This window comes from Prionailurus bengalensis, chromosome C1, assembly GCF_016509475.1.
Source record: "Prionailurus bengalensis isolate Pbe53 chromosome C1, Fcat_Pben_1.1_paternal_pri, whole genome shotgun sequence".
Taxonomy (NCBI): domain Eukaryota; kingdom Metazoa; phylum Chordata; class Mammalia; order Carnivora; family Felidae; genus Prionailurus; species Prionailurus bengalensis.
In genome coordinates, this window is record NC_057345.1 from 117,453,462 (window position 1) to 117,481,144 (window position 27,683).

The following is a 27,683-nucleotide window of genomic DNA, read 5'->3' on the forward strand; positions in this document are numbered from 1 at the left end:
ACTGGCTGCCCTCACCATCTCTTCCTTTATCGTCCTGACGTCTCTCTCTCGTCATCATCCTGGCGCTTCACTTCTGTCTTCTTAGCCGGTGCACCTGTTTCTCAAAGACCACATCTTCTCTTTCCTGGTTTTCTCTCTCACTTGAGTTGTGCATATTCTTCAGTAGCTGTCCGAGAAGAGACATGGAGAAGGAAAACTTTTTTGACTGTGAGGTGTCTTTGTTCTATCTTGATATTAATAGCGTGCTGTGGTTTAGAACTCCAGATTGGAAGGCTTTTTCCAGAATGTTAAAGGCAGTGCCCCATTGTGTCCAGCTTTCAGTGTTTCTACTGAGAACTCCAAAGTCCTTCTGATTCTTCATCCTATGTAGATAACTTTGGTTCTCTTTGCACCAAGAGTTTGTCTGAAACTTTATGTCAATGGGGCTTTTACGAGACTATACTCATTTTTTTGTGCAGTGCGCTTGGAGGGCCTTTCAGTCTGGGCAGGGACTTGGACCAGTCCTCTGATTTCATTTTTTCCTCCCATTTCTGTCTTGATAATTTTGCTCCACCTTCTGGGAGATTTTCTCAAATTTATCTTCCAACCATTCCATTATTGGATATTTGATTTAAATTTTTTTCCTTTTTTGTTATAATTGTAAATTCCCTTTTTATAGCATTGTTTCGGGTTTTCTAAAATAAGAGCCTTCTTGAAATATTCTTATACCATAACTTTCGTATTTTTCATAATTTACCATTTCCCCTTTAAAGTCAACAGTTCAGTTTTTACTGTATTTAGAAAGTTATGTAGCCATCACTGCTATCGAGTTTTAGGACATTTGAAAAGAATCCCTGTTTCCATTAGCAGTCACTCTCCATTCCTTCCTTCCACCCAGACTGGCAACCTCTCGTCTACTTTTTATTCCTGTGGATTTGCCTGTTTTGAGATTTGCAGATAAAATCACACAAAGCGTAACTTTTCCGACTGCCTTCTTTCACTTACCACGGTGTGTTCAGAGTTCAGTCACACTGTAGCATGAGTCATTCCCTCGTATCGCTGAATACGATTTCACTGTGTGTCCTTATCCATTCCTCTGTTGTTTATCCATTTCTCTGTTGATGGGCACTCGTTTCCACCTTTTGGCTATCGTGAATAATGCTGCTATGAAAATGGATGCGCAGATAGCTCCTACGTTCCCTGCGTCCGGTTCTCTTGGTTAGATTTTAGAAGTGGACTTGCTGGATCGTATCCTGTTAGGTTTAGGTTTTTGAGAAACCGCCATACCGTTTTCCAGAGATGTTGTACCATTTTGCATTCCTACCAGCAGTGCCAAAGGTGGTGGTTTTTGTGTTTTTGTGTTGTTTTATTTTTGATAATAGCCATCCCAAGGCGTATCTCATTGTGGTTTTTAGAAATTTTCTTTACCTTTCTTGAAGATCACTTGACCGTTAATGTAAGGATTTCTTTTTGTAATTTCGTTGATCTGTATGTCTGTCCTCCTGGTACCTCACCGTACCAGCTTTGTAGTAAATTTTGAAATCCAAGTTTGTTCTTCTCAGGATTGTTTTGGTTATTCTGGGTGCCTTGCAGGTCCACATGAATTTTAGGATGTACTTGTCAATTTCTGGGAGAAGGGCAGCTAGGAATTTGGTAGAAACTGAATTCACATTGAGTTTGGGGAATACTGCCCAGAGATCAAGAGTCACATGCTCTTCCAGCTGAGCCAGCCAGACACCCCTAGGTGTTATAATCCAGTCTCTTTACTTGGTTATAGGCCTGTTCAGATTTTGTCTCCTTTTGAGTCCCTTTTGGTAGTTTGTGACTGTCTAGGAATTTGTCCACGTAAGGTTATCTAATTTTTAACACACAGTTCATAGCCTTTTTTTTTTTTTTTTTTTTTGTAAGGATCGTTGTACTGTGCCTTCCTTTATCTTTTAAGTTTAGTAATCTGTGTCTTTTTTTTTTTCTGATCAGATTAAAGATTTGTCGGGGCGCCTGGGTGGCGCAGTCGGTTAAGCGTCCGACTTCAGCCAGGTCACGATCTCGCGGTCCGTGAGTTCGAGCCCCGCGTCGGGCTCTGGGCTGATGGCTCAGAGCCTGGAGCCTGTTTCCGATTCTGTGTCTCCCTCTCTCTCTGCCCCTCCCCCGTTCATGCTCTGTCTCTCTCTGTCCCAAAAAAAATAAAATAAACGTTGAAAAAAAAAATTAAAAAAAAAAAAAGATTTGTCAAATTTGGTTTTTTTTTCCAAAGAACTAAGTTTTGACTTCTTGATTGTTATTGTTTTTCTGTTTACTATTTCATATATTTCTGCTTTAATCTTTATTTTTTCCTTCCTTTTGCCTGGTTTGAGTTCCCATTTTTTTTTTTTTGTTTTTTTTTATTAAAAAAAAAATTTTTTTTTCAATGTTTATTTATTTTTGGGACAGAGAGAGACAGAGCATGAACGGGGGAGGGGCAGAGAGAGAGGAAGACACAGAATCGGAAACAGGCTCCAGGCTCTGAGCCATCAGCCCAGAGCCCGACGTGGGGCTCGAACTCACGGACCGCGAGATCGTGACCTGGCTGAAGTCGGACGCTTAACCGACTGCGCCACCCAGGCGCCCCTCCCAGTTTTTTAAGATAGAAAGTTAGGTTATTGATTTAATATCTTCTTTAAAAAATTTTTTTTAAGGTTTATTTGTTTTTGAGAGAGACACACACACATAGAGTGTGAGTGGGGGAGGGGCACAGAGAGAGGGAGACAACAGAATCTGAAGCGGGCTCCAGGCTCTGAGCCGTTAGCACAGAGCCTGATATGGGGCTCGAACTCAGGAACTGTGAGATCCCGACCTGAGCCAAAGTTGGACGCTTAACTGACTGAGCCACCCCCAGGCACCCCTAATATCTTCTGTTTTAATGTAGGCAATTACACCTGTAAATTTCTTCGTAAGTACTACTAAAGCTGCATACCGTGTTGTGCATATTGTGTTCATTTTTATTCATATTGGAGTATTTTTTAATTTGCCGTTTGCTTTTATCTTTGACCTCTTTGTTATTCAGTGTTTTGTTAGTGTTTTAAGTGCTATTTAACTGTTATTTAAGTGCTGTTGTGTTATTTGTGTTTTATTAAATTTTTACATTATTTGTGATTTTCTCATTTTTGTTTGTCATTGATTTCTAATTTTATCTTAACTGCAGTTATAGATCATAATTTCTATGTTCTGTGATTTCATTTCTTTGAATTTTGTTTTAGGCTTGTTTTATGTTCTGGCGTGTGATCTTCCCTGGAGAATGTTCCATGTGCACTTGAGAAGTATCTGTATTTTGTTAATTATTGAAATGTGTGATATTGAAGTCTCCAATTAATACCGCTAAATTACTTATTTCTCTCTTCAGTTCTGTCACCTTTTGCTTCATATATTTTGGGGCTCTGTTCTTAGGTACATAAAATTACTATATCTTCATGATATGTTGACCCTTTTGTCATTGTAAAATGTCCTTGTCGCTGGTAGCAATTTTTGTCTTAAAGTCTATGCTGTCTGATAATAGTATAGCCACTCCAGACCTCTTTTGAGCACTGTTTGCATGGAGTATGTTTTTCTGTCCTATTATTTTCTGTCTCTGTCTTTGTATCTAACCCGAATCTCTTGTAGGTAGCATATAGTTGAGTGTTATTTATTCAGTCTGATCATCTTTGCCTTTTCAATGGAGTGTTTAATTCATTCATATTTAATGTAGTATCAATGAGATAGATTTTATTTCTGCTCTTTTGCTGTTTGTGTTTTGTATGTCATGACTCCTTTGTTTCTTCTCTGTTACTCCCTTATTTTATGTGAAAAATATTTTTTTGTGTACCATTTTAATTTTCTTGTTTCTTTTACTATTCTTTTTTGGAATTATTTTCTTAGTGTTTGCTCTGGGGATTTCAGTTGACATCTTAATTTATAGAAGCTTAGTTAGAATTATTACCCTTAATTAATTTCAGTATTAAAAACTTTACTTTTCTGTTTTCTCCCTTCCTTTCTTCTGTCGTGTTTATTTATATGTCTTTATATATTACAGCTCACCAACACACAGTTTTATAATTATGGCTTTATGTAGTTTCCCGTTAAGTTATGTAGGAGACGAGAAGAGTTAAAAACAAAAAATATATATATTTATACTGTCTGTTATGTTTACCTAAGTTTTATGTTTACCTTTGTAGTTATTTTTACTGGTGTTTTTTATATCTTCATGTGGATTTGGGCTAATGTATGGTCTGCTTTCATTTCAGTCTGAAGGACTCCTCTGTTTTTTTTGTTTATCTAGGAATGTCTTAAATTCTTCATTTTCCCCTACCCAGAGCCTAAAATTCGTTCATGTAAAGACTGAAATATCATTGGTCCGGAGAGGATTCTCTGCTTCATTTTTGAAGGATAATTTTGTTGGATACAGAATTCTTGGTTGAGATTTTTAGGTTTGTTGTTGTTTTTTAATGTGTGTATGTATTTATTTTCAAATTATTGAGGTATACTTGGTTCAGATTTAAAATTTTAAGACTTTGAAATCACTGCCACTTGATCTCCACTGTTTTTTTTTCCTTTTTTTAAATGAGAAATTATCTATTTATTTTATTGAGGATTCGTTGTACACAAAGAGTGCCTTCCCTGTTTTTGCTTTCAAGATTTTGTCTTTTCTTCCAGCAGTTTGTTTCTCATGTGTGTTGGTTAGGATCTCTTTAAGTTTATTCTATTTGGAGTTTGTTGAGCTTCTTGAATATGTAGGTTAAAATTTTATATAAAATGTAAGAAGTTTTTGGCCATTATTTCTCCATATATTCTGCCCTTTTTTCTTTCTTCTGGTATTTCATTATATGTTTTGTTGGTACATATATATGTATATATGTTGGTACATTATAAGAACATGAACTCTTAGGCTCTGGTTTGTTTGTTTGTTTGTTTGTGCCCTGTTCCTTTTCTTTTGTTTCTCAGACAGAATATTGTCAACTGACTCCTCTTCAAGGTTGCAGCTTTTTTCTTCTCTCAACTCAAATTTGTTGTTGAGCCCTCTTGTGAATTTTTTTTTTTTTAAGATTTTGTTTTTTTAAAGTAATCTTATGCCCAACGGTGGGGCTCAAACCCACAACCCAGAGATCAGGATTTGCATGCTTTATCAACCAGTCCAGTCAGGCACCCCATCTAGTGAATTTTTTATTTCAGTTTTATGCTTTTCATTTGTAGAATCTCTATAGGATTCTTACGTTTTCTGTCTCTTCAGTGATATTCTCTATTTGGTGAGATGTTCTTATACTTACCTTCAGTTCTTTAGAAATAATCTCCTTTACTTATTTTCAACATACTTATAATACTTGATTTCAAATATTCATCTAATAAGTTCAGTCTCTGGGCTTCCTTTAAGGATAGTTTCTGATGACTGATTTTTTTTTTTTTTTTTTTTTCCGTATGGGCCATATTTTCTTGCTTCTTTACATGTGTAAATTTTTTGTTGAAACGGGTCATTTAAAATAATATATTGTGCACCTTTGGACATCACAGTCTGTTTTTCTCTGCAGATTTGTTGTTCTTGGTGTTTGTTCCTCCCTGCTTGTTTAGTAATTTTCCTGAACTAATTCCATAAAGTCTATATTTTTTTCTTATGTGTATGGCTACTGAAGTCTCTACTTGGTTAGCATAGTGTCCAGCTAATGGTTTGATAGACATTTCCTTGGATGCCTTAAACCAACCAGTCAGCCTTGCAGCCTTTGCTGAAGTGCTGTCTGTGTATGTTTGGGAATGTTTTCCGTGTTCTGGTGGGCAGTTTATGCATCTCTGCCTTCCCCTTTTCTGTCTGCTTGTGCAGAGCGTCAAGGTCAGCCAGCGATGAGACATTAGTGTGTTCTCAGGTCTTTTCTTAGACTTTCCTACAGTCTTGCACCTATGCATAGTCTTTCAGATTCCCAGGAATGTGTCAGATTTTTTTCAAAGTCCCCTGTGGACATCTCATTCTCCATTTTTCTTTGTAAGTTTTTTGGTCAGTGTCTTTGCCCCAGTTGTCATCATCTTAGGCAGTTGCCATGTTAAGCAGTTGTTGCTGATTCTTTTTGATCTTGGCTTCAGGCGTAAGAGTCTCTCCTACTGAATGTGCTGTGAATCATGTAAAATAAAACCCTGCGAATGGGGATTCTAGGATGTGCCAGACAGGTCAAATCATTAGAGTTCTCTTGGAATGGGGATTTTTATGGTGCTCCAGACTTGTTCAGCTCTTCCCAGTGGCTTTGAGGCTGCTGGTTTTCAAACTATTATGATTGTGACGCTGTTGATTTTCAGCTGGTGAGTTGGTGATGGAAATAAGACACAGCAAAACAGTGAAAAGCTTGCTGTCCTTACCAAGATTGAGCAGTTTTTCTTGAAGAGGGCTCCTTGGACTGTAGCAAACCTTTGTTTAATTTCCAAAGCTTTGAAAAACTTGATTTTGACCTATTTTGCGAATGTTTGCTTTGCCCTTTGGAGGAGCAGATTTTCTGTCATTTTGAAGGTCTCCTTCCCTGTTTGCTTTTATAATCGCACTATTTTCTTTATCTCTTTGGGAGTATTAATGATATATTTTAAAAACTTCTCATTCTTCTTCTTTCCTCTGAATTGGGATTCTGGGGTATACGTCTGTTCATCTTGGGACTCCCTTTTTCACTTTAGAAGCTTTGCTCACGCATCTTTGAATTGGTTTGTCTGCTCACATTTAAGAGTAGTAGACTAAAAAGTCACTTAGCTCTGAGTGTGTGAGTGGAGCTTGTTGACTGTGAGCTTGCTAGTGCTTTTAGGAAATTGTTTTAAATTTATATTATAGGTTATTCTAGGAAGGAATAACTAGATCTCACACTAAAAAAAAAAGCAACGCCAGTTGGGATTGAGGAGTTGGATATAAATTTTGAGTTCAGAAAAACCAGGAAGAAATGGTACCAGTTATTTGTGAGAATAGTAAAGAAATTTAATTCAGGTTTGAGATCCAGAGATTTCACAGACAAAAATGAAAAACACTTGGTGGCTTCAGAGGGTAATCGTTACTTCGACACATCGTTCAGTGTCTCTGAATGTATAAAACTCACCCTTTTTGGCTTGTGCAAATTCGCTGGTCCCAGGGAGGCGTTGTGTATTGCTGTGTTCAGAGCTAGCAGATGAAAGCCATTCCTAAGGAATGCTCTGTTGGGGTTAGACTGTCCTGAAGCCAGGTTACTGATCTCTTGAGGTGGTAGCCTTCTTAGGAGCCGCCGTATAGGCATCGCTGAGTAGAGAATGGGGTGCAGCTACTGAGACGGGTGTGGGTAGAGGGAAAGGCATGCCTTCCCGAGGGATTTCTGCGTGAACGTGCAGGTACCGAAAAGGCAGCAGTCGTTTTAGCCCTCTCATCCCTAGTTGTTTGAGCCTGCTAGTTGGAGGTAATGTGGCCCCAGTGAGTGGACATTACCCCAGATGGAGCGTCTACAGTCTTGTTCTCAGTTGCCATTGACAAGGTGACTACTCTACCAGGAACGGATGAAATACTTGCCCCTCGCAGTAATTTTAGGTCCAGCGAGGCTAGAGGTATACCTTGTCCCTACCTTGCAAACTTGCAGGCATGCTCACGTCAGAGGGTGTAGTTGTGACACAATAAAGCGGTAAGTTGGTCAGGGCATGCCCTGGCAACCTGTGTAGTGATATTATTTATGCGCTTTTTTATGCCACTGGAGGTCTTTGGTGCTCATAAAAGGGAAGGTGATGGAAACCTCATAGGAAATTGATTCTAAGACATTTTTCCAGATCTTTAGTAGCCTCTGGATTTGAAAGTGAGTTTTACTCATATCTGGTCCTCAGGTGACACAAGTTTTTTGTAATTCAGTGGTGCCAACTTTGATTAATTGGTAGTGGCTGTCTGGAGCAGGTCGGGGAAGGATTTTGAGGCTACATCTGGGCTTAGATGGAAAGATGGGCCAAGAAGATTGATCTCTGCCCTGGTGTGGGAAGGGGGAGAGGCAGGGTGTCAGGCCCCTTTGTCCCCTCCATTTTACCTCTCTTTGCTGATGCGTAGTTTTGGCTCCCCTGTGACTTAGAATGTAGCATCCTAAGTAGGAAAGAATGAAGTAGAAGCTGTAGAAATTAGGGACTTTACACACCTCAGCGTCTGGCTAGCTCAGTACTAGAGTCGGTGAATGAACTCTGAAGGAACGGAGGCCAGAATGTGTGCAGTTTCTGTAGCGAGGGCAGGAACAGTCTTCACGCCGTGATGTAATAACTCTCCTGCATGACGTACAGAATACCAAAAGTACTTGGTTCCCATCCCTGTCCTGAAGAAGAGTCCATTCTAGTTGCGAAGAAAAGACAAACATGTTTGAAATGATTAGAGCTTGTATGACAGAATGGTTTGTAAACATGTGCTAAAATTTCTAGCCTGGTCCCTGGAAAGGGTGGTGTAGGTTTGAACGCAAAAATATATTGCTTTCGAATCTCTGCCTTTACGCTTATTCCAGTGTATCTGTTTTGGCTTGGGAAAGCCTAGTTTTTTCTTGACTTTTTCTACCAGGCGAGATTAGCACCCATCTACCCCACCCCATTTTCCTCTCATTATTGGTGTCACTAGGCTGGAATATTTTGACTGGTTAAGGGATTTTGTTTCAATTAAAGTGTCAAGGTGAAAATGATCCATTAATAGAAAATGTCATGTGGATTTTTTTCAATTAAGCATTTCGGAATTAAGCGTAAGTCACAGAAGAGCCTTTATATCGTAATGTTGGTGCATTTGAACAGTAACAGTCTGTGCTTAGAAATAGGAGAAATACAGGCTTTTCATAATGTATACATTTTGTGTCGAGTAGTCAGTTTAATGCAGTGTCTGAGATCCCGGGCTCTGGATTCTTACTCTCCGGGCTAGCATCTCTACCCTGACTGTGTTACCCTAAGCAAGTTACTGGGTCTTGATTTCTTCATCTGTAAAATGGGGACGATAATCTCATACATGGCTGTGGTAAGGATTAAACAAGATTTTTCAGGGAGAGCCCTAAGTCAGTGCTTGGTCTGTAAGTGCTTGATTATTATTGGATGTTATTAATGTTATTAATGTAGTTACTGTTTTTGTTATTAAGCGGGTTTATATCATTGACTTTGTTTTGGAGTGTGATTCAGTTTCACGTTAGTGTTTTAATATAATTGACTGTGAACAGTGATTGTTGACAGTCTTTACATATATGTGTGCTCTTTTTCATACAGGTTGAATGTAATTTTTACAAAATTTGATGAAGTCCAAAAATCTGGAAACATGATCCAATCAGCAAACGGTGAGTAGAAAAAGCAGTTGTTCTATTTTTGCCTTTTCAGTTTTAGGTCCGAAATGCTCGTGCTATTTCTGAACAGCTGAATTTGATACCTTGAGAACAGTTTCTAGGTCTGAAGACTTAACCTCCATTGACCCTCCCCCTTTCCCAGGCCAGAAGCTATGAGGTTGTTGGCTTTCTTTTGTAGCTCGCACTGAATTCGGGAACTAATCCTGCTGGCTTTACTGTTACAAGCACATTTGGACTCCCTGGGCCTCTGCAGCAGTCGTCGCCCTTCTCCTGCTACCGAGCTGTCGTGCTCTTTTCCCTGTGCTCGCACGGTAGACACGCAACCACTGTCCTTGCTGTTACTCTCTCCCGGCGCCCACGGGCTGTTTTCCATACAGCCATCAGAGGGATCCTTCTGTTTTTATTATTTTTTAATTTTTGAAATTTAAGTAGGCTCCACGTCCATCATGAGGCTAGAACTCACGACCCTGAGACGGAGTCACACGCTGTGCCAGCTGAGCCAGCCAGGCGCCCCCAGAGTAATCCTTTTAGAATGTAACTCGCGTGGTGTTAATCCCCTGTTCACAATCCTCCAGAGGTTTTCCATCACACAGAGACTGCAGTTCGGTGGCTCACCATGGCCCACCAGGCCCTGACACGATCTGACGCTGGCTACCATTCTGATATCATGAGATGTTCTTCTCCAAGGTTCTCTTGGCTCTACTTCCATTGGCCTCCTTACTAATTTTGAACATCCCACGCTTCTCCTGCTTCAGGGCCTCTGTGCTTACAGTTCTTTCTGCTTGAAACATTTGTCCCTGGGTGTCCCCGTGGCTCTCTTTCCCGTTCCATCCAGATCTCGGCTGCAGACACACTCCGTTACTGAGGTCAGCCAGTATAGCATATCCAGTGTTCTAAGGGTACTCTGTGCCTTCATCCTGTTTAATGTTCCTTCTTACTGCGTATCACTGCAAAATGTTTGTTCACGAGGGCAAGGACTTTGTATTATTCCTTTCTTTACCTTTAGTGCCTCAAAAGGTCCCTGGCATGTGGTATAGGTGTGCAATAAATATTGTGGAATAAATAAACAAAATAACTTAGACTTGAATTGCGACTTACTGTTTCTGGTACCTGTATTCCTTTTACTATACCTTGTGAGGATGTTTGAGGACAAGTGGATATTTCTTGTGATTCCAGAAGAGGAAGAAAAGACAAGCGAATCACTGTGTGAGTGAAGTCCTCATAAAGCAGTTGCCAACAAGGACTTTTTCTAACTCTCAGATAGCTCATTGCATCATGGTGATTTCAGGGCTGTTAGATCACCACATAGCTTTCACGTTTTGAATATCTTGACGTTGTAAAAAAGAGTTTGTCACTTTCAGGAAAGTTCCTCCTAGTACATAAAGGCAGAGCAGAAACAGGATCCAGGTCTTTTGACCTCTGCTCAGCTGTGTATCTACCATATCAGTAGGGAATTTGTCATTGGATAGTATGTTTCTTATAAAATACTTAAAGACCTCTAAACATTCTTTCATTAATCCCTCTTAACTTCTCTTTCGTACGTTTGTAAAAACGTAATATTAAGAGGGGAAAAAGAATATTTACTATAATTATGCTATCGCCAACAAATCAGTTTTCATTTATTTCATATTCGCTTGTAGTTCATTTTCTGTAACTATATAATTTGTATGTAATTTTATTATGGCATGATTTCTGTACATTGCCCCCTACTTTTTTTTTTTTTTAAAGAACTTATTTATTTATTTATTTTGAGAGAGGGAAGGGCAGAGAGAGAGAGAGAGGGAGAGAATCCCAAGCAGGCCCAGCACTGTCAGTGCAGAGCCTGACATGGGGCTCCATCTCAATGAAACGCAAAATCATGATTGAGCCGAAATCAAGAGTCAGATGTGTAACCAGCTGAACCACTCAGGCACCCCTATTCACTTTTCTTTTAAAGTTTACTTATTTGAGAGAGAGAAAGAGCGCATGTGCGCAAGCAGGAGAGGGGCAGAGAGAGAATCCCAAACACTCTCAACCCTGTCAGTGCCAAGCTCAATGTGGGGCTCGATCCCATGAACCGTGAGATCGTGACCTGAGCTGAAATCAAGAGTTGGATGCTTAACTGACTGAGGCCCCCAGGTGCCCCTGAAGATTTTCTTTTTGAGTAATCTCTCATCAACATGGGGCTTGAACTTAAAATCCCAAGATGGAGAGTTGCCTGACCTCCCGACTGAGCCAGCCAGATGTCCCATCCCCTGCTTTTGTATATACTTTTATATGTGCTTTACAACGTATCTGTGGTGGAGCTGGGACCAGGACTCTGGCCATCCAGTGATGAGTGGCACTGCTGGTGTGGCCAGGCAGGGCAGCCCAGCCAGTTGCAAGACACGGGCTCCTAAGTGTGTGTGTGTGTGCGTGCACGTATGGTGTGTTTTCCCAGTTTAAAACTTGTTGGTACCAAGATAGAAAGTACCAGGTAAAGAGGTAAGGGCGGTGGCTGAAAAGTGAGTTTGTGCTTTATAGCCTGTGTTATAAATTATAGCTATGAAACAGAATCCCATTATGCTGCTGGCACAGGGAGAAGGACCACACCCATGTTGGAGGCTTGTCTGGGAAAGTTTGTGTATACTGAGTTTTAATGAACATGACACACAGGATTTAATCGTCAAGAATACTAAAATCCTGTGGTATTGGGTGCATCATAGCAACATTTTATTCTAAACGTCCACATGTAAATATTGCCCCTGCATGTCCCTATATGTATGTATATGTGGTAAAGCGGTAAGGACTGAGAATGAAAACAGTACGTTTAGGCATTTGTGTTAAAAATAATAGATGGTAAGGAAATTTTAATTCAAAACTTCCTGAAGGCCTTAAAATTTCAGCTTTCTTCTGAATATATGTAGTATTATTTTTTAATTGTTAGGGCCAAAACAGAATGAGGCATATATATAAAGATTTTAGAATTCTTAACCCAGAGAAGTTTAGTCTCTTTACTGTAACTTTGAGAGACTTAGGTAAGATGTTCAGTAGCTGTCAAAAGCAAACCACTTAATTTCTTTCTTTTCTTGAGTCATTGAACATCCTGATAGCATAGAGAAACCATAGTCAGAACATAATAAAACCCATCCCCCCTTCTAATTTTTGGGGTTTTTTGCCCATTGATTCCCAGTGGAACCAGTTTTTTAATTGCTCTGGACATCAGACCATTGACTGCTCTGCTTACTGCTTTCTCCAGTTTGCTCCTTATATAGGTAGACTCTGACTTTTCTGAACTCTTCTATTGGTTCTTAGAATTTTTGTAGATTCCTTGGCATTTTCTGCATAAACAAATCATCCGCAAATAGGAATAGTTATCTCTTTGAGATCTGTATACTTTTTCTTTTTCTTGCCTTATTGCATTGGCTAGAATTTCTTCCACTACATTAAGTACAAGTGGTGAGAGTAGACATCCTTACGTTGTTCCCAGTCTTAGGTCCTTCACAACTAAGCATGATGTTAGTTGTAGTTGTTTTTGTAGATATTCTTGAGCAAGATGAGGCAGTTCTCATCTATTCCTATTTAAGTTTTTATCACAAGCAGGTGTTGGATTATTTTTGGAGGGGAAATCATCAGCTTATTTTAAATACTGAGATATAATGGAGGTGCCTGAGTAGCTCAGTTGGTTAAGCGTCCGACTTTGGCTCAGGTCATGATCTCACACTCTTGGGTTTGAGCCCCACGGCAGGATCTGTGCTGACAGCTCAGAGCCTGGAGTCTGCTTCAGACTCTGTGTCTCCCTCTCTCTCTGTCCCTCCCCGGCTCATGCTTTCTCTTTCTCTTTAAAATAAACAAACATTTTTTTAAAACGTAATAAATACTGAAATATAATCTATAGACAAAAATTTACTTATTTAAAGTGTATAATTCTGTGTTGTTTTGTATATTTACAAAACTGTGCAGTTATCTAATTCCATAATATTTTTATCACCTCCAAGGAGACCTATGATCGTTAGCACTCCCTGTTTTCTTCTCCCAGTCCCTGACAGCCTGCTTTCTGTCTCTAGGGAGTTGCTTATTCAGGACATTTTATATAAGTGCAGTCATAGATTTTATGGCTTTTTGTATATGACTTCTTTCACTTAGCATAATGTTTTCAGGGTTTATCCGTGGAGTAGCATGTATCTGTATTTCATTCCTTTTTATGGCTGAATGATATTTCACTGCTGTATAGATATGACCTTATGTTATCCATTCATCAGTTGATGGACATTTGGGTTGTTTCCACTTTTTGACTATTGTGAGGAATGCTACTGTGAATAATTTGTCTGAATGTTTTTATGTGGAGATGTTTTATGTGGGAATTGAAATTCCCTTGCTGTGGAATTGCTGGGTCATGTGGTAACTCTGTTTAACTTTTTGCCTAACTGGCACATAATTTTCTAAGTGTGTACCATTTTACATTCCCACCAACAAAGTATAAGAGTTGTAATTTATTCACATTTAAGTCAATACTTGTTGTTGTCTGTCTCTTTGATTATAGTCATCCTAGTGGGTATGAAGTGTCATTGTGGTTTTGATTTGCACTTCCCTAATGACTAACAGTGTTGAGTGTTTTTTCATGTGCTCATTTGTAGATCTTCTATAGAAAAATCTCTATTGAAGTCTTTTGCCCTCCCTTTTTTTCTCTTAAGTGTTGTTTGTGTTTTTATTTTCTTTGATTGAAAGTATCATTCAACACAATGTCACATTAGTTTTGGATCCACAACATAGTGATTCAGCAACTCTACAGGTTATGCTGTGCTCACCACAGGTGTAGCCACCATATGTCATCATACAGTGCTTTTGCAGTTAATACTGTATTCCTTATGCTATACCTTTCATCCATGAGACTTACTCATTGCATAACTGGAAGCCTGTGCCTTCCATTCCCCTTCACCCATTTTGGCTGTTTTTCTACCCTTCTCCCCTCGGCAACCATCAGTTTATTCTCTATTTTGGCTTTGTTTCTGCTTCTTGTCTCTTTATTTGTTCATTCATTTGTGTTTTAGATTCCACATGTAAGTAAGATATGATATTTGTCTTTTTCTGTCTGGCTTGTTTCACTTAGCATAGTACCATTTGGGTCCATCCATGTTGTTACAGATGGCAAGATCTCACTCCTTTTTATGGCTGAGTATTATTCCATTATGTGGAATATGCATGCGCGTGCACACACACACACACACACACACACACACCTCATCTTTATCCATTCATCTATTAATGGACATTTGGATTGCTTTCATATCTTGGCTATTGTAAATAATGCTGCAATAAACATATGGGTGCATGTATCTTTTCAAATTAGTGTTTTTGTTTTCTCTTGGTAAATACTCTAGGATCATATGGTGTTTCTGATTTTTTGAGGAACCTCCATAGTGTTTTCTACAGTGGTTGCACAAATTTACATTCCTATGAACAGTGCACAAGGGTTCCTTTTTCTCTGCAACACTTGCCAACACTTATTATTTCTTTTTGATTCTGTCTATATGACAGGTGTAAGGTGATATCTAATTATGGTTTTGATTTGCATTTCCCTGATGATTAGTGATGTTGAGCATCTTTTCATATGTCTGTTGGCCATCTGTATGTCTTTGGGAAAATGGCTATTCAGGTTCTCTGTCCATATTTTATTGGATTGACTGTTTTCTTGGTGTTTAGTTGTGTAAGTTCTTTATGTTGGATATTAACTCTGTGTTGGATATAGCATTTGCAAATATCTTCTCTTCAGTAAATTGCCTTTTCATTTTGTCAGTGGTTTCCTTTATTGTGCAAAAGTTTTTTTATTTTGATGTAGTCCTAATAGTTTATTTTTGCTTTTGTTTCTCTTGCTTAAGGAGACAGTAAAGATACTGCTAAGGTTGAGGTCCAAGAAATTACTGCCTCTGTTTTCTTTTATGAGTTTTAGGTATCACCTTTAGGTCTTTAATCCATTTTGAGTTTATTTTTGTGTATGGTGTAAGAATGTGGTCCAGTTTTGCGTGTAGCTGTCAGGTTTTCCCAATATCATTTATTGAAAAGATAGTCTTTTCCCCATTGTATATTCTTCCTTTGTCAGAGATTAATTGACTCTATAAACATGGATTTATTTCTCGGCCCTCTATTCTGTTCCATGGATCTGTATGTCGGTTTTTGTGCCAGTACTGTGCTGTTTTGATTATCGTAGTTTTGTAGTATATCTTGAAATCTGGAATTGTGAGATCTCCAGCTTTGTTCTTCTTTCCCAAGATTGCTTTGGCATTTAAGATCTTTGTTCCATACAAACTTTAAGATAATTCTGATTTTATGAAAAATGCTATTGGTATTTTGGTAAGGGTTGCAGTGAATCTGTAGCTTGCTTTGGATTGAATGGACATTTTAATAATTAATTCTTCAATCCATGAGCATGGTATATCTTTTCATTTGTGTTGTCTTCAGTTTCTCCCTTCCCTTCCCTTCCCTTCCCATCCCTTCCCTTCCCTTCCCTTCCCTTCCCTTCCCTTCCCTTCCCTACCCTACCCTACCCTACCCTACCCTACCCTACCCTTTTTCCTTCTTTCATGAGGTTTAAACCCATGACCCTGAGACCAAGTGTCACATACTGCCAGGTAGCCCTTTAGTTTCTTTTATCAATGTTTTATAGTAAGAGTACAGGTCTCTTACCTCTGTAATTTTATCCCTAGGCATTTTTTTCTTTTTGGTGTAATTTTAAATGAAATTGTTTTCATATTTCATTTTCTGCTACTGTGTTGTTGGTGTATGGAAGTGCAACAGATTTCTGTATCCTAATTTTGTATCTTGCAACTTTACTGAATTCATTTATAAGTTCTAATAGTTTTTTGGGAGGACTCTTTAGAGTTTTCTATGTATAGTATCATGTCTGTAAACAGTGACAGCATTACTTCTTCCTTATCAATTTGGATGCCTTTTTTTTTTTTCCATCTTGTCTGATTGTTGTGCTTTGCCCATTTTTAAATTGGTATTTGTCTTTTTGTTGTTGGGCTATAAGAATTTTTTGTATGTTCTGGATATAAGACTCTTATCAGATATATGATTTGCAAATATTTCCCCCCATTCTTTGGGGCTTTTTTGTTTTTTGTTTCTTGGTGTGTTTTTTTTCTTTGTTTGTTTGGGTTTTTTTGCTTTCTTGTGTTTAAATTTTGATGAAATTTATCATCTTTTTTTGTTAACTGTGAATAATAATGCTCTTTTGAGTAAGAAATAAAAACTCTGGATTTGAGCTAAGGTGAAAGAAGCTATTAATGTAATAGCAGTACTTGTAGGGAAGAGATGGGTTTCATCTTGGGTTCTCTTTCTTGACATGTTCAAAAGTAGGTTGTTCTAAGATACGTAATTGAGTGTGTTTATGTAAAACCCATGGACTTAATTTTTTTTAAGTGCAGAATTGTGACTAAAACAGTAATGGAAAAGCAGCTGAGTAGCAATTGGAAAGGAGTGTCCTATCTCTAATAGAACATTTCATCTTTGTAGGATTCTTTTTTGTTGCTAGGTTACTCGAAGGCCATTCAGCTTTGAATGGCAGGAGTATGGGAGTTAAAAATATGTTGTTTTATAGATGTTTCTTTTTCTTTTTTTCCATCTCCATATAATTAGCAAACCCCTTGAAGCAAAAATTACAGTTTTGTCTCCCTTGGGTTTCAAAAAGCAAATTATTTTCTATGTAAGTTTTTCTCTTAATCATGCAGATGTGCTTATGCTCATGGGAGAATTGGATTTTAAGCATGAAAGAGCCAGTAATTATAGACTAGTCAGTGTCCTTTATCTGTGGCCACTTAATGATCTTTAATTGGATTTGATTGAAGCGAGGCCCATGGACATTAATTTGGTTAAAAATGTGCATGCTTTTGAGTTTCTTGAGCAAAGCTAACATTGTTTATGAGGAGAGAATGAAAGTACCATGTTGATTAAACCCATGACGATTCCATAATGAATCTGCAGCTAGAGAAAGAGACAAAATATTGGTTGCTAACAAACTGTAAACCAGATAACAGATGATCATAAAATTTCATGAAATTATCAGCTCTTATACATGCACATATCTAGGGCACCATTTTGCTGCCAAATGCATCCTGCTTTTTTTTTTTTTTTTTACTAAAACGTATAATTTGCAAAATGTTCGATATCTCTTCTAAGTTGTTGGAAATGAGAAATACCTGTGCAAATCTGAAAGCGAAAAGACCAACGTTGAGTTGTTAGGTAAGATTTGAATTGTTGCCCAGAGGAGCTAGGACAAAGCATCCATTTAAAGCCGAACTGAGTGTCTTCTTTCTTAAGAAGCCAAGCCATTATTATCTTGTGTAGCCTTTCAAAACAGTGATTGTGAATAAGTGTATCCGGTGCTGGTGATGGGTTCCCATCTTCTCGCCTGCCTGTTTATTAGACTCTGTATATGACAAGGTTTGGGATTCTGGTTAAGTGTCTTAGGAAAGTGCTTCCATAGCCATAGGTCCAGGGATAACATGTTACAAGACTAGCAAGTATGCTGTGCTGTTATAAGGACAAGACCACCTAATAGCCTGGAAGAGACTGTTCCTGATACCAGTTCAAGCAGCTTATGCTGCACCTGACAGCTCCTCTGTGTGGAAATATGATTGCTTTTTGACATTATTTTTAAGGTTTGTGCTAGGAATGTTCTTCCCTGTTTTTTTCAAGGGGAAAATTCAGATAGTTAAAGAGAAATTTAATAACACCTTTAAAGAAAGCTCTCTTACATGAGTAAAGTCAGATGGAGAAGGTTCACCTCCTACGCAGTCCCCCTTTTAAAATAATCACTTATATATAGTCCAGGCTTTTATTTTGGAATAGGGTGGCAGTTGCCATTGGTGCAGATCACACTGGAGTCGTGTGGGTGGGGAGTTGGCTGATGCTTAAGTTGCTGTGAGTAGGTATAGCTTTCAGAGCAGTGTTTGTATTTATTGTACCAGGATCCCTGACGATCATGACTACTGGGAAAGGTAGGCTATTCTTATATATTTTGAAATGCATTTGTAATTATTACTGCTTTGCTAGGAAGTAAATAACATATTTAAGTATTTTACAGTTTCTTTGATAACTAAAAATTTGTTGGTGAAACTTAGGGGAAAAAATTGCTGTGAGCATTTGGGCAGGGAAAAAATTGTGAAACCTATAGATGTATTAGCCTTAATGTTGACCCTCAAGAACTAGGAGAGAGCTTCAAAGGATGAGGTTAGATGCATTTCATCAGCCTCTGTTTCTTTCTTTCTTTCTTTCTTTCTTTCTTTCTTTCTTTCTTTCTTTCTTTCTTTCGCCTTTGTTTATTTCATGTGCTTTAAATTTTTTTCTGCAGCTCTTATATTCACAGTACGTGGGTTATGAAAATAAATTATTTTGCAGTTACAAGACATTTGTTACTGAGTATAAGCCCTGTCTCGAAAGGAATCTGCTGGCCAGAAATTTCTAAGATTTTTCAACAGTGGATAGAGAAAAAGCATAGAACTCATAGTAGATCAGGGATGCTGCCTCTGTCTTGAGAATCATTATTTCAGATTTTTCCTTTCCTGTTAAAGACTGCATTTTAAGGATGCAGAAAAGGAACTGAAAAACTACAAAAGAATTATTTTATTAAAGTGTTAATAATTAGCCCTCAGTCTTTGCACAGAGGTTTTACCCAGGTTTTGGCAGCATTGAAATGATTTTGAGAGAACTCTATGTGCACAGGTTTGTGTTTGAAGAAAGTGTAATTTATGTGATAGGAACAGCCTGAATGCTCGCCTGCCTTCCTGTGAGATGGTCTTGCTGATGAGCTTTTAATTTGTTGTCTCTGAAGGATATTTTCCAAACCCTTCAGCTGAAACAGGTATTAACACAGAGTAAAACTGTACATGATAACAGGTGTTCGTTTGCCTCCCACTCCAGGGAAACTGGCACACATCCAGCTCACTCATTCTGTGTTTATTTTGTAGTGGACGGTTGCGGTGTGTACATGTGTCTATCTGAAGCTAAATTTGGTTAAGTTTGTTGAAAAATTTCTGCTTGCTCTATTTTAAAATTGAGAGTTTAAAGTATACAGGGCCGGTATTCCTTTTCATTTTGTCCCTCATTACAGTACTCTATATTCAGGTTAAGCCGCTGTGGGAAATCAATACCTGTGCAGGAGAGTTAAATAATTCACGTTCTGAAGTGACCTTTTCTAGTCCCCTTCATTTGAGGATCTGAAAGCGTGTTTCTTGCAAGTAGCATTTATCTTAGGACGTTGTATTTTGGATTATTTTTTTAACAGGACGAAATAATTACGGGATGGGATTTGGCTGTGTTACATTAAAGGCCACGGAGAAAGCCTGTGGATCTGAGTTTAAAATAAGATTGTTCTTTTGCTTGATAATTCCTTTCAAGTTGCCTGCTTCTTGTTACCAGAAATGCAACCTTAAAGGATTGGTAACTTCGACCTTACGAGAAACTGTAAAGGCAGTAGGAGATAAGGACCTACTACAAGCTGCCTCTTGGAGCTGTGGCTTGTTTGAATTTTCCTGTGTTGATCCACGAATAATAAAGGGCCCGTTAACAGTCTGCAGAACAGAGTACCAGCCATTTTACCACAATTGTGTATAGAGTATTTTAGTATTTTCAGAGCCCTTTCCTGAAGGTTTTTTGGTGGTTTTTATGATCTTCGTGAAGCTCCTTAACAAGTACTAGGCAGGGTGGCTTTCCAGCCTGGATACATGAGGTTTGGGGTTGGCTATAATTGGCTTGGTGGCGGGCGGACAGCAGAGCCCTGGATTTTGCCCTCTTAGACCACTCTTCCTCCCGCAAGCTCAGTGCTTCCTTCCTGCCGTCAGGATATAATGTTGGCTTTGTGTTTTTCTTTGATCCTCAAATTGTGCAGTTTCCAATAGTTGTCTTAGGAAATAATTTAAAAGTGAAAGCATTCAAGGAGATCTTAAAACAGGCATTAGCACTCCATAACCAAGCCTTAGATGCCTCGGAAATGTGATGTTCCTAGTCATTTTTTTTTGCCCAGTGAGGGGATGAGGGAGGAAATTCTGGGAGATGAAATTATACAACGAACATGATGAGTTTTTTTTTGTTTTTTTTTTTTAAAGCAGTTCGGTGTGCTGGGGGCTCGGGGGGAAGACCCAGGAGAAGATGGACAGGTGCCTTGTATGCTGAGCCGAGAAACTGAGATTTTTAGTGAAGGCCATTTACTGCTTGCTCAGAGTTAAATTTTAAAAATCGGGTTGTGGGGAGAGAGACTAATGACAGGGCGACCAATTTTAACTTTACAAAATAGAACATAGGATTTAAGCCAATCCTTTTCATCTTGTGGTATCTCATAAAATCAGGGCCAGCACAGCAATATAAGGAAAATAAATGTAATTTAGAATAAAGGATAGTTCTTTAAGTGACAAAAATGAAGCTCTGTGAGTTTACAAGTTTCCCTTGTAGTTGTCAGTTTGGTTCAGACTAGTGTGAATTATCCAGAAGTGTCACCGGTCCTTGAAATGGCTTTGGGGACTACTGGTCAAGGTGACTGGACTGTAAGTGCACAAGTGACTTTGGGGCAGGAATGAGTAAGCCCGTGGACACTGGAATCCCTCAGACCAAGCGTGAATGCTGCGTCTGAGCTGTGTGACCCGGGGCAGGCTCCCTGTGTGTCAGCCTCGATTGCCTCCTGTGTGAGTTGGGAGAATACCACTTCCTGCAGCAGCGGGAGGAGAAAGCGAGATGGATAGCTTGGTGCAGGACCTGGCCCAGAAATACTGTGCCGTGTGGTATAGGGACACCGTCCACTGTGTGATCTAATGGGAGATAGAAGTTGGATTTAGGTTTAAAATGATATGTTTGATCCTTTTGCATTTATAGGGAAAACTCTGAAACAAAACAAGATGTGGAATCAGATGTATAATATCTTTTTAAAGGAAAGTGCCATCCAGTGCCCAGATCTCCATTTCCACCGCCACTGGGGCCCTTCGGGAAATGGCCGACTCTCGGGCTGGAGCAGGGGCTATGCAGGATGAGCCTGTTGCATGTTGTAGTGCCAGAAAGTGAGAAAGCGCTCGCAAAGCAAAACGATGATGGGGTTATGACAAAAGGACCTAGGAGTCAACGGAAAGATTCCTACTGGCCACAGCTGGGACACTGAGCAATAAAATAATGTAGTGTTGGATGATAGTTCACAGTATAAAATGAGTGCATACTGATAAAAAAAAAGAATGACTGAATAAATAGGTAAATGGAGGAGAAGAGACAAATCTCCTCGGCACAGTTGCTCCGTACCATCCGTGCAGCCCCGCCGTGCTAGAGGAGGAAAGCCTGCTTCCTGCTCAGCGTGGGCGTGCAGAGTGACTTCTTCCAGAGAGCACAGTGTGCACAAGGGGAGGAGAGGAGCCTGACAGTGGGGAGACCTGGCCTCCGCTGGGTGATCAGGGTCCACATCGGCAGGCCTGTTGAGAGCACGTACTTGGATACCATGTGGTAGGAATGGCATTTGACCTCTGTGGTCTCCCTCCCCCAAACCCATAAGCTATGTCCGGACATGACAGAAACCCCAGGTAAACCCAGATTGAAGGCTATGCTGTCAACTACAGGAGGAGGACTCCTCAAAGCTGTCAAGGTCATGTAAAACAAGGGAGGTGGAAGAAACCGTGGTAACCTAGAGGGGCCCGGAGACACATAATGACTAATTGTAGCGTGGCGTCCTGGGTGGGATCTGGAACAGATAAGGGATATGGGGAAAGTAAAGAACTCGGAATAAACTGTGGGCTCGCGTTAATAATAATGTGTCAGTATTGATGCATTAATTATACATACACTAGTGTTAAGTGTTAATAATAGGGAGATTGAATGTGGGGTATTGGGACCTCTCTGTACGGTCTTCACAACTTTTCTGCAACCCTGATACCATTCCAAAATAAAAACTTGATTAAAAACCAGAAACCCACAGGTGCCTGGGTGACTCAGTTGGTTAAGCATCCAACTTTTGATTTCACCTCAGCTCATGATCCCAGAGTCATGGGATTGAGCCCCATGTTGGGCTCGGTGCTGAGTGTGGAGCCTGCTTAAGATTCTCTCCCTGTGTCTCTGTCCTGTGTGTTCTCTCTCTCTCTCTCACAAAACAAAACAAAACAAAACAAAACAAAACAAAACAAAACAAAACACCCAGAAACCAGTGAAGGAGTTGGAAGAGAAACTTTTTGTTCTTATTCTGTTTTCTTCTGGTGATATTTGAATTGTTTAACCATGCTTCTGCATGCATTAATACTGTTCTCTGCAAAAGGTTACATAATTTACTTGGGCAGCGGAATTATTGCTTTTATTATGTTTTTAATGTTCTGTATACTTAGAACACCTAATGTTATTTATTAAAAAACAAAATCGGAGGCAGAGAGACCAGTTAGAGGACTATATCGGCAGCAGAAATCCACCTAAGAGATGAAGAAGACCTGAATTGGGGACAGCTTCGGTGGGACCAGAGAGAGTGCAGTGACAGATGGTCGGATGCGGCCCTGGCCACACTGGGGATTATTTGGGTGGTAGGTGAGAAGGACGCGGCGGGAGATGGGGAGGGCAGAGGAAAAGCAGAGTAGAATGCCGCGTTTTGGCGTGGCCGACTGGCTGAATGGTGGCAGGAGGACCAGCGGAAGGAGGGGACTTGCACGGTCGCAGGTTTTGAGAATAGGGAGAGGATTATAGTTTTGGATGTTTTGAATTAGAATTTTGATTTGTGCATGGGTTTGATTCAAGTGGGTTTATATCTTGGAGTAGGCATGGGGCTGGTATCCAGAGTAAGATTAGAATAGGTGTTTATTCTCCACTGTCATTTTGTTTCTCTGCCTTATGCAGAAATAGGATAATTTGCCTCTGTTGTGTTGTTGAGAATGAAGTCATTAGAGCAGGGAATGGTTGATTTGAAGGGTTATTGCACGAGAGTCACAAATAGCTCTTGGGGCAGTCACATTGTGGTGGGAAACTTCCAAATTTGGCTCTGAATATTTCCAGCTGGCTCACTTTTGTGCCTTTGGTCACAAAGAAGAATTGGGGCACAATTGACACAGTGGTAATATGACATTTTGTAAGAATGCAGAGTGTGGATCCAATATCTGACCTTTATTACGTATATTGCTCTTTTAGGGCAAGTTCAAGGGCAAAGTAAATACTGCCGTGGAAAGGAGAAAAGAGTATTTCACCAATAAAAGGATACATTATGATTTTTGTTACTGAGACACTCAGAGATTTTTCTAAGGTGTTGAAATACTAGTTGTTGATTCATAAATGTTCAGTTTTCACTTTCATCACCAACATACAGACTTTGTTCACAGCTCTTAAAGTTGCTTAAAACTCCCCTTTCCTGTGAGAGAGTAAAATTTTAAGTCTGAGTGTCCGTGTGTTCGTGTCCCGTGTCGGGCTCTGTGCTGACAGCTCGGAGCCTGGAGCCTGCTTCAGATTCTGTGTCTCCCTCTCTCTCTGCCCCTCCCCTGCTCATGCTCTATCTCTGTCTCTCAAAAATGAATAAACATTAAAAAAATTTTTTTTTTAATTTTTTTTAAGTCTTGAGTATGTTCACTTAAAATAAACGTCTGCACTGTACCTTTTGAGTACTTTCGTGAGAAGTAAGTAACAGTTTAGATGCCTTACTTTTCTCTAACTTAACTACTGCGCGGACGTTTGGGGTTAGTATTACAGTTGGTGTTATTAACAGGGACCAGTTCCTGGTAGGCACGTCTGTGTACGGGTACTAGAGTGGTGCCAGTCCTTACCGCTGCGTCCTTTCTTGGTTCACAGTCTTCAGATACATTGATCCTCCTGGACTATACTTTACTCATCACCCCACTTCCCGTGTCAGTTTGCAGGCACCATTTTTCCTGATGCACAAGTGTCCCCAGGAACGCCTTCTCTGGACGGCTGGGGCGTCTAGGAGTTTACTTTCCGAAGGCTCCCCGTGCTGCCCGGCTGTCAGCTCAGAGAGTAAGGAGGAGGCTCTGCTCTGTTCTCTGACTTGTCAGCATCCCGCTCAGGGCCTGGCACAGGGTGAGCATTTAACACACACCTTCTGAATATACAGATAAGAGTTACATGAATGATCCTCATTGTACGAATGAGAAACAGGCTCAGAGAAGTTCAGTGACTTGTCTAGACTGAGAAATCTGGCCAGGACTTTTGAAGCGTGGAGAGTGTTTTTGAGTCTCTTATACGTTGCACCACTCTCCATGCTGCCTCCCAAGGTTATAGTCTCATGTGGAAGATTGAACTCCAATTACTGTTTCATTTTCTTAGGGAGACTGCACACAAATTGATTTACCCCCAGTGCTCGAAATGCCAAAACGTTTATTCAGCATGAGTGAGGACAGCCCCGAGAGCAGGAGGCTTTCATTGGTCTGTCCCCCATGATGCACATGCATAGAGGCTGCTCCCAGGATCCACTCACACAGGAACTGAGGCGGCTCCATAACCCAGCCACACGCCATGTGACCACTTACCTACAGGGTCCCATTTGGCATGGTGCCCAGTCATTGAGACCAGATCTTTAAGAGAACTGATCGAGCAAGGCAGATGAAAAGTTCTTGTAACATAGTTAGAATGGGCTTCATGAATTCTTATAACCAGGTTCAAGGTTGAATAGGCATATACATTTGATTTAAAAAAAAATGAAATTGAGGGAAAAGCCACAATTGAAAGGCCCTCTTTTGTATCCTAAAAATTCATTTTAGCGGCTACTTGGGATTATTTGTCCATAAATGAAAACCGTGCTTCATACTGTATTCAGTTATCTGCAGGTCAGGCCGTAATAACAAGCGATGGAGCCCCTGCCTGTGTATGCCAGAGGCCTTGAGGCTGGTTATAAGGGTCATAGATTCGTGGCACCTTTTCAAAGAGGAAGCGTAATTTCATGGGAGGGCCCCTTTTCCTGCTCAAAGAGTGACATCAACCCTAGTGTCTAATCAAAGGCATTCTTTTGCTTCATTGTTCATAGTAAATTGGAACCTTCCTTCTACCCTTTCCCCAACTCCTACTCTTGAATTCCCAGTCCATGACAGAGATGCCTGAGTAATCCTCCTCCCCTTTGTAGATGAACGTCATGGCTTTGGTGAAAGCCCTACGGAATGATTTGGCCTTCCCTGAACCACCCTGTCCAAAAGGTCTCTCACCACCCCATCTTTTTCCTTCTTCTGTTCCAGGACACTGTTCTTCTCCTGCATCCCCCTTTTCACAGGTTTGTTGTTATATTTGTGTTAACAAAATCGCTCTTTGTGCTGGAAGTTCCCTGTGGGCAGTTAGCATGCGTGTTTTGTTCCTGCTGTATTCCTAGGCCCTCGCAAAGTACCTGAAAGGTAGTAGATCCTCATGCATTTATTGAATGAATAGACAAAGGAAGGAGGTAGTTACCCAAGACAGGTGGCAACTAGCCTTCTGTTCATTCTATAAATTACCATGGCTGTTCTTTCTTCAAGCAAATTAATACTTTGCTCCCGAACTTAGAGCTTCAGAAAGAGAATCTGTTGTTTTCCCATTTTGTTTTCATCCCTTTCTTTCTGCCTCTTTTCTTCCCCGCTCCCCACGATTTCCTCCTATAACTTTCCCTTTTCCCCTCCTACTTCTTTTAAGGGGCCCGTTATCTACTGGAAGAGAACCCTTGTCTCTTAGGTCAGAGCATGGTTTTGAGCTGGACTTAGGGTCTGTGATGGGTTATGGGGTTCAGGACTCAAGCCCTGTCTGGTGTGCTCACCAGTGCCCCATCAGGTAGAGTTTGTGCCCAACAAGGCCGACTTTGACAGGCAGACAGGGGAGTGTAGGATGTCAATGCTCAGTGAAATAAATACTGGTCTTCTTTGGCATAAGTTGGGCAATGTGATTATTATATGGGGAGTGCGGTGGAGAGCTGAAGGTGATGGTGAGTGGGCCTCAGAGGTTGGCCAAGGTAATGGAGATGTGGAGTGTGGTGTACTCAGTTGACCTTATTCTTAGGGCTAGAAAATAAGCAAGTGATCAGTGTGAAAAGACAGTTATCAAACACATAATTTCAGTCATACTCCTATAATTTACAAAAAACTCTTTGAGGATATCCTGTACGTTATGTAGCATAACTACTTCCCTGCACTTTCTCCCTTTAGAAATACACTTGCTCCCAACCTCCTGTGATACTGATACCTCCCTAAGCTTTTCTTTGCTTGTTTCCTGTCTTGAGCCTATAGTTGTGTGGCCTCTACACATGGCCATGGGTGAGAATGTCTTAGAAGCTCTTAGCTGGTGGGTACTCAATCTGCATCATTCTCTAGACAAATAACAACACACCTGAGTACGATTTGCAGTTCACGGTACCCAACTGTAATTAAAAGAATTTTAGAAAGCTAACTACTTTGAAATTTTGAAACAAGTTATTCTTGACTTCTGTTTCTTTTTGCTTTGTAATTATGTAAATAATTACAGCAACCTGAACTCCAGGTAGCTATTGGAGCAGGCTTAATAAAAGACACTACTGCCTTAGCAGTAGATCTGTTTGAAGTGTGTGTGTGTTGTAGTTATCCAAAAGCCCTATTTTTTATGGACGTAGGAAACCATCAGCTGTAATATGTGACTTCTCACTTTTCAAATTATAAGACTGGAATTGTTTAGACTTGAATGAATGTTGGACTGAAGAAACAAAGAAGCAGTAATAATTGGAGAAAATAAAACAGACCCAAATTCTTGATGCGTTTACTCAGAGGCATTTGCTAGGAGAGATCTCTTTTTCTTTAAATAAGACAACTATTTCTTCACACAGTGGTTAATTTTTCCTTAGCATCTCTTCTGAGGTCTCCTGAGCTTGACTGATCCATGTTTCATAGGATATGGTAGAGATTTTGATAACCTTGTTTTGGAGGAGAAAAGTGGCTAAAAGCTCATGGTCCGAGAGTATGAGTCAGCAGTGAATTGATTAGGCGTGAAGACTTTTCCCAGAACACCTTTGACATCTAGAGGAGAAAGTTCTACAAATGACCACTTATTGAAGCCTCCTTTCCCCTCCTTCTCTTCCTCCAGCCAACAAACTTCAGGTTAGGTGACTTGTGGAGGGGCAAAAGGATGGTCCCAGCTCTGAGAACCTGTCAGACAGTAGCAGCAGGAGAAGCTCTCTGGGGGAAGGCTCGTTCTGCTTTTGTCTGAAGCCTGGACCTTTCCAGAGTTTAAGGCACTAACACACAGGTGTCTGGGAATGATGGCCCTTAATAGCCATGTAAAACCAGGTTTTCAGTCTGCCTAAGAGTTCCTGTGGTTCACCCAAAGATATTAATATGGAGTCAGGTCAGGTGTTCACAGACCTCAGTGGCTCGCTGTTCCAGCAGTAAGGATGGCTCATTCCCATGTTCCCCAGTGTCCCTTCTGGCGATGTCTGTCATGCTCAGGGTATTAAAGTAGAAGTCTCTTTGTGTTCCCTTCCTTTTGGTTTAGTTCTGAGGGTGAGCTCATAGTCTTTCTGAGGTTTGTTCGGAGATACTCTTC

The 27,683-nt window shown here is 40.1% G+C and overlaps 1 protein-coding gene across 29 annotated transcripts in view; it reads left to right on the forward strand.

Annotated features, from left to right (window-relative positions):
• The window catches only part of CLASP1 (cytoplasmic linker associated protein 1), a 276,145-nt gene that overhangs the window by 110,293 nt on the left and 138,169 nt on the right, over positions 1-27,683 (forward strand). For all 29 annotated transcript variants that reach the window (XM_043576525.1, XM_043576524.1, XM_043576531.1 and 26 more), the window contains exon 8: positions 9,178-9,245. In XM_043576525.1, the coding sequence (XP_043432460.1) occupies positions 9,178-9,245 (68 nt within the window). The remainder of the gene's footprint in view (positions 1-9,177; positions 9,246-27,683) is intronic.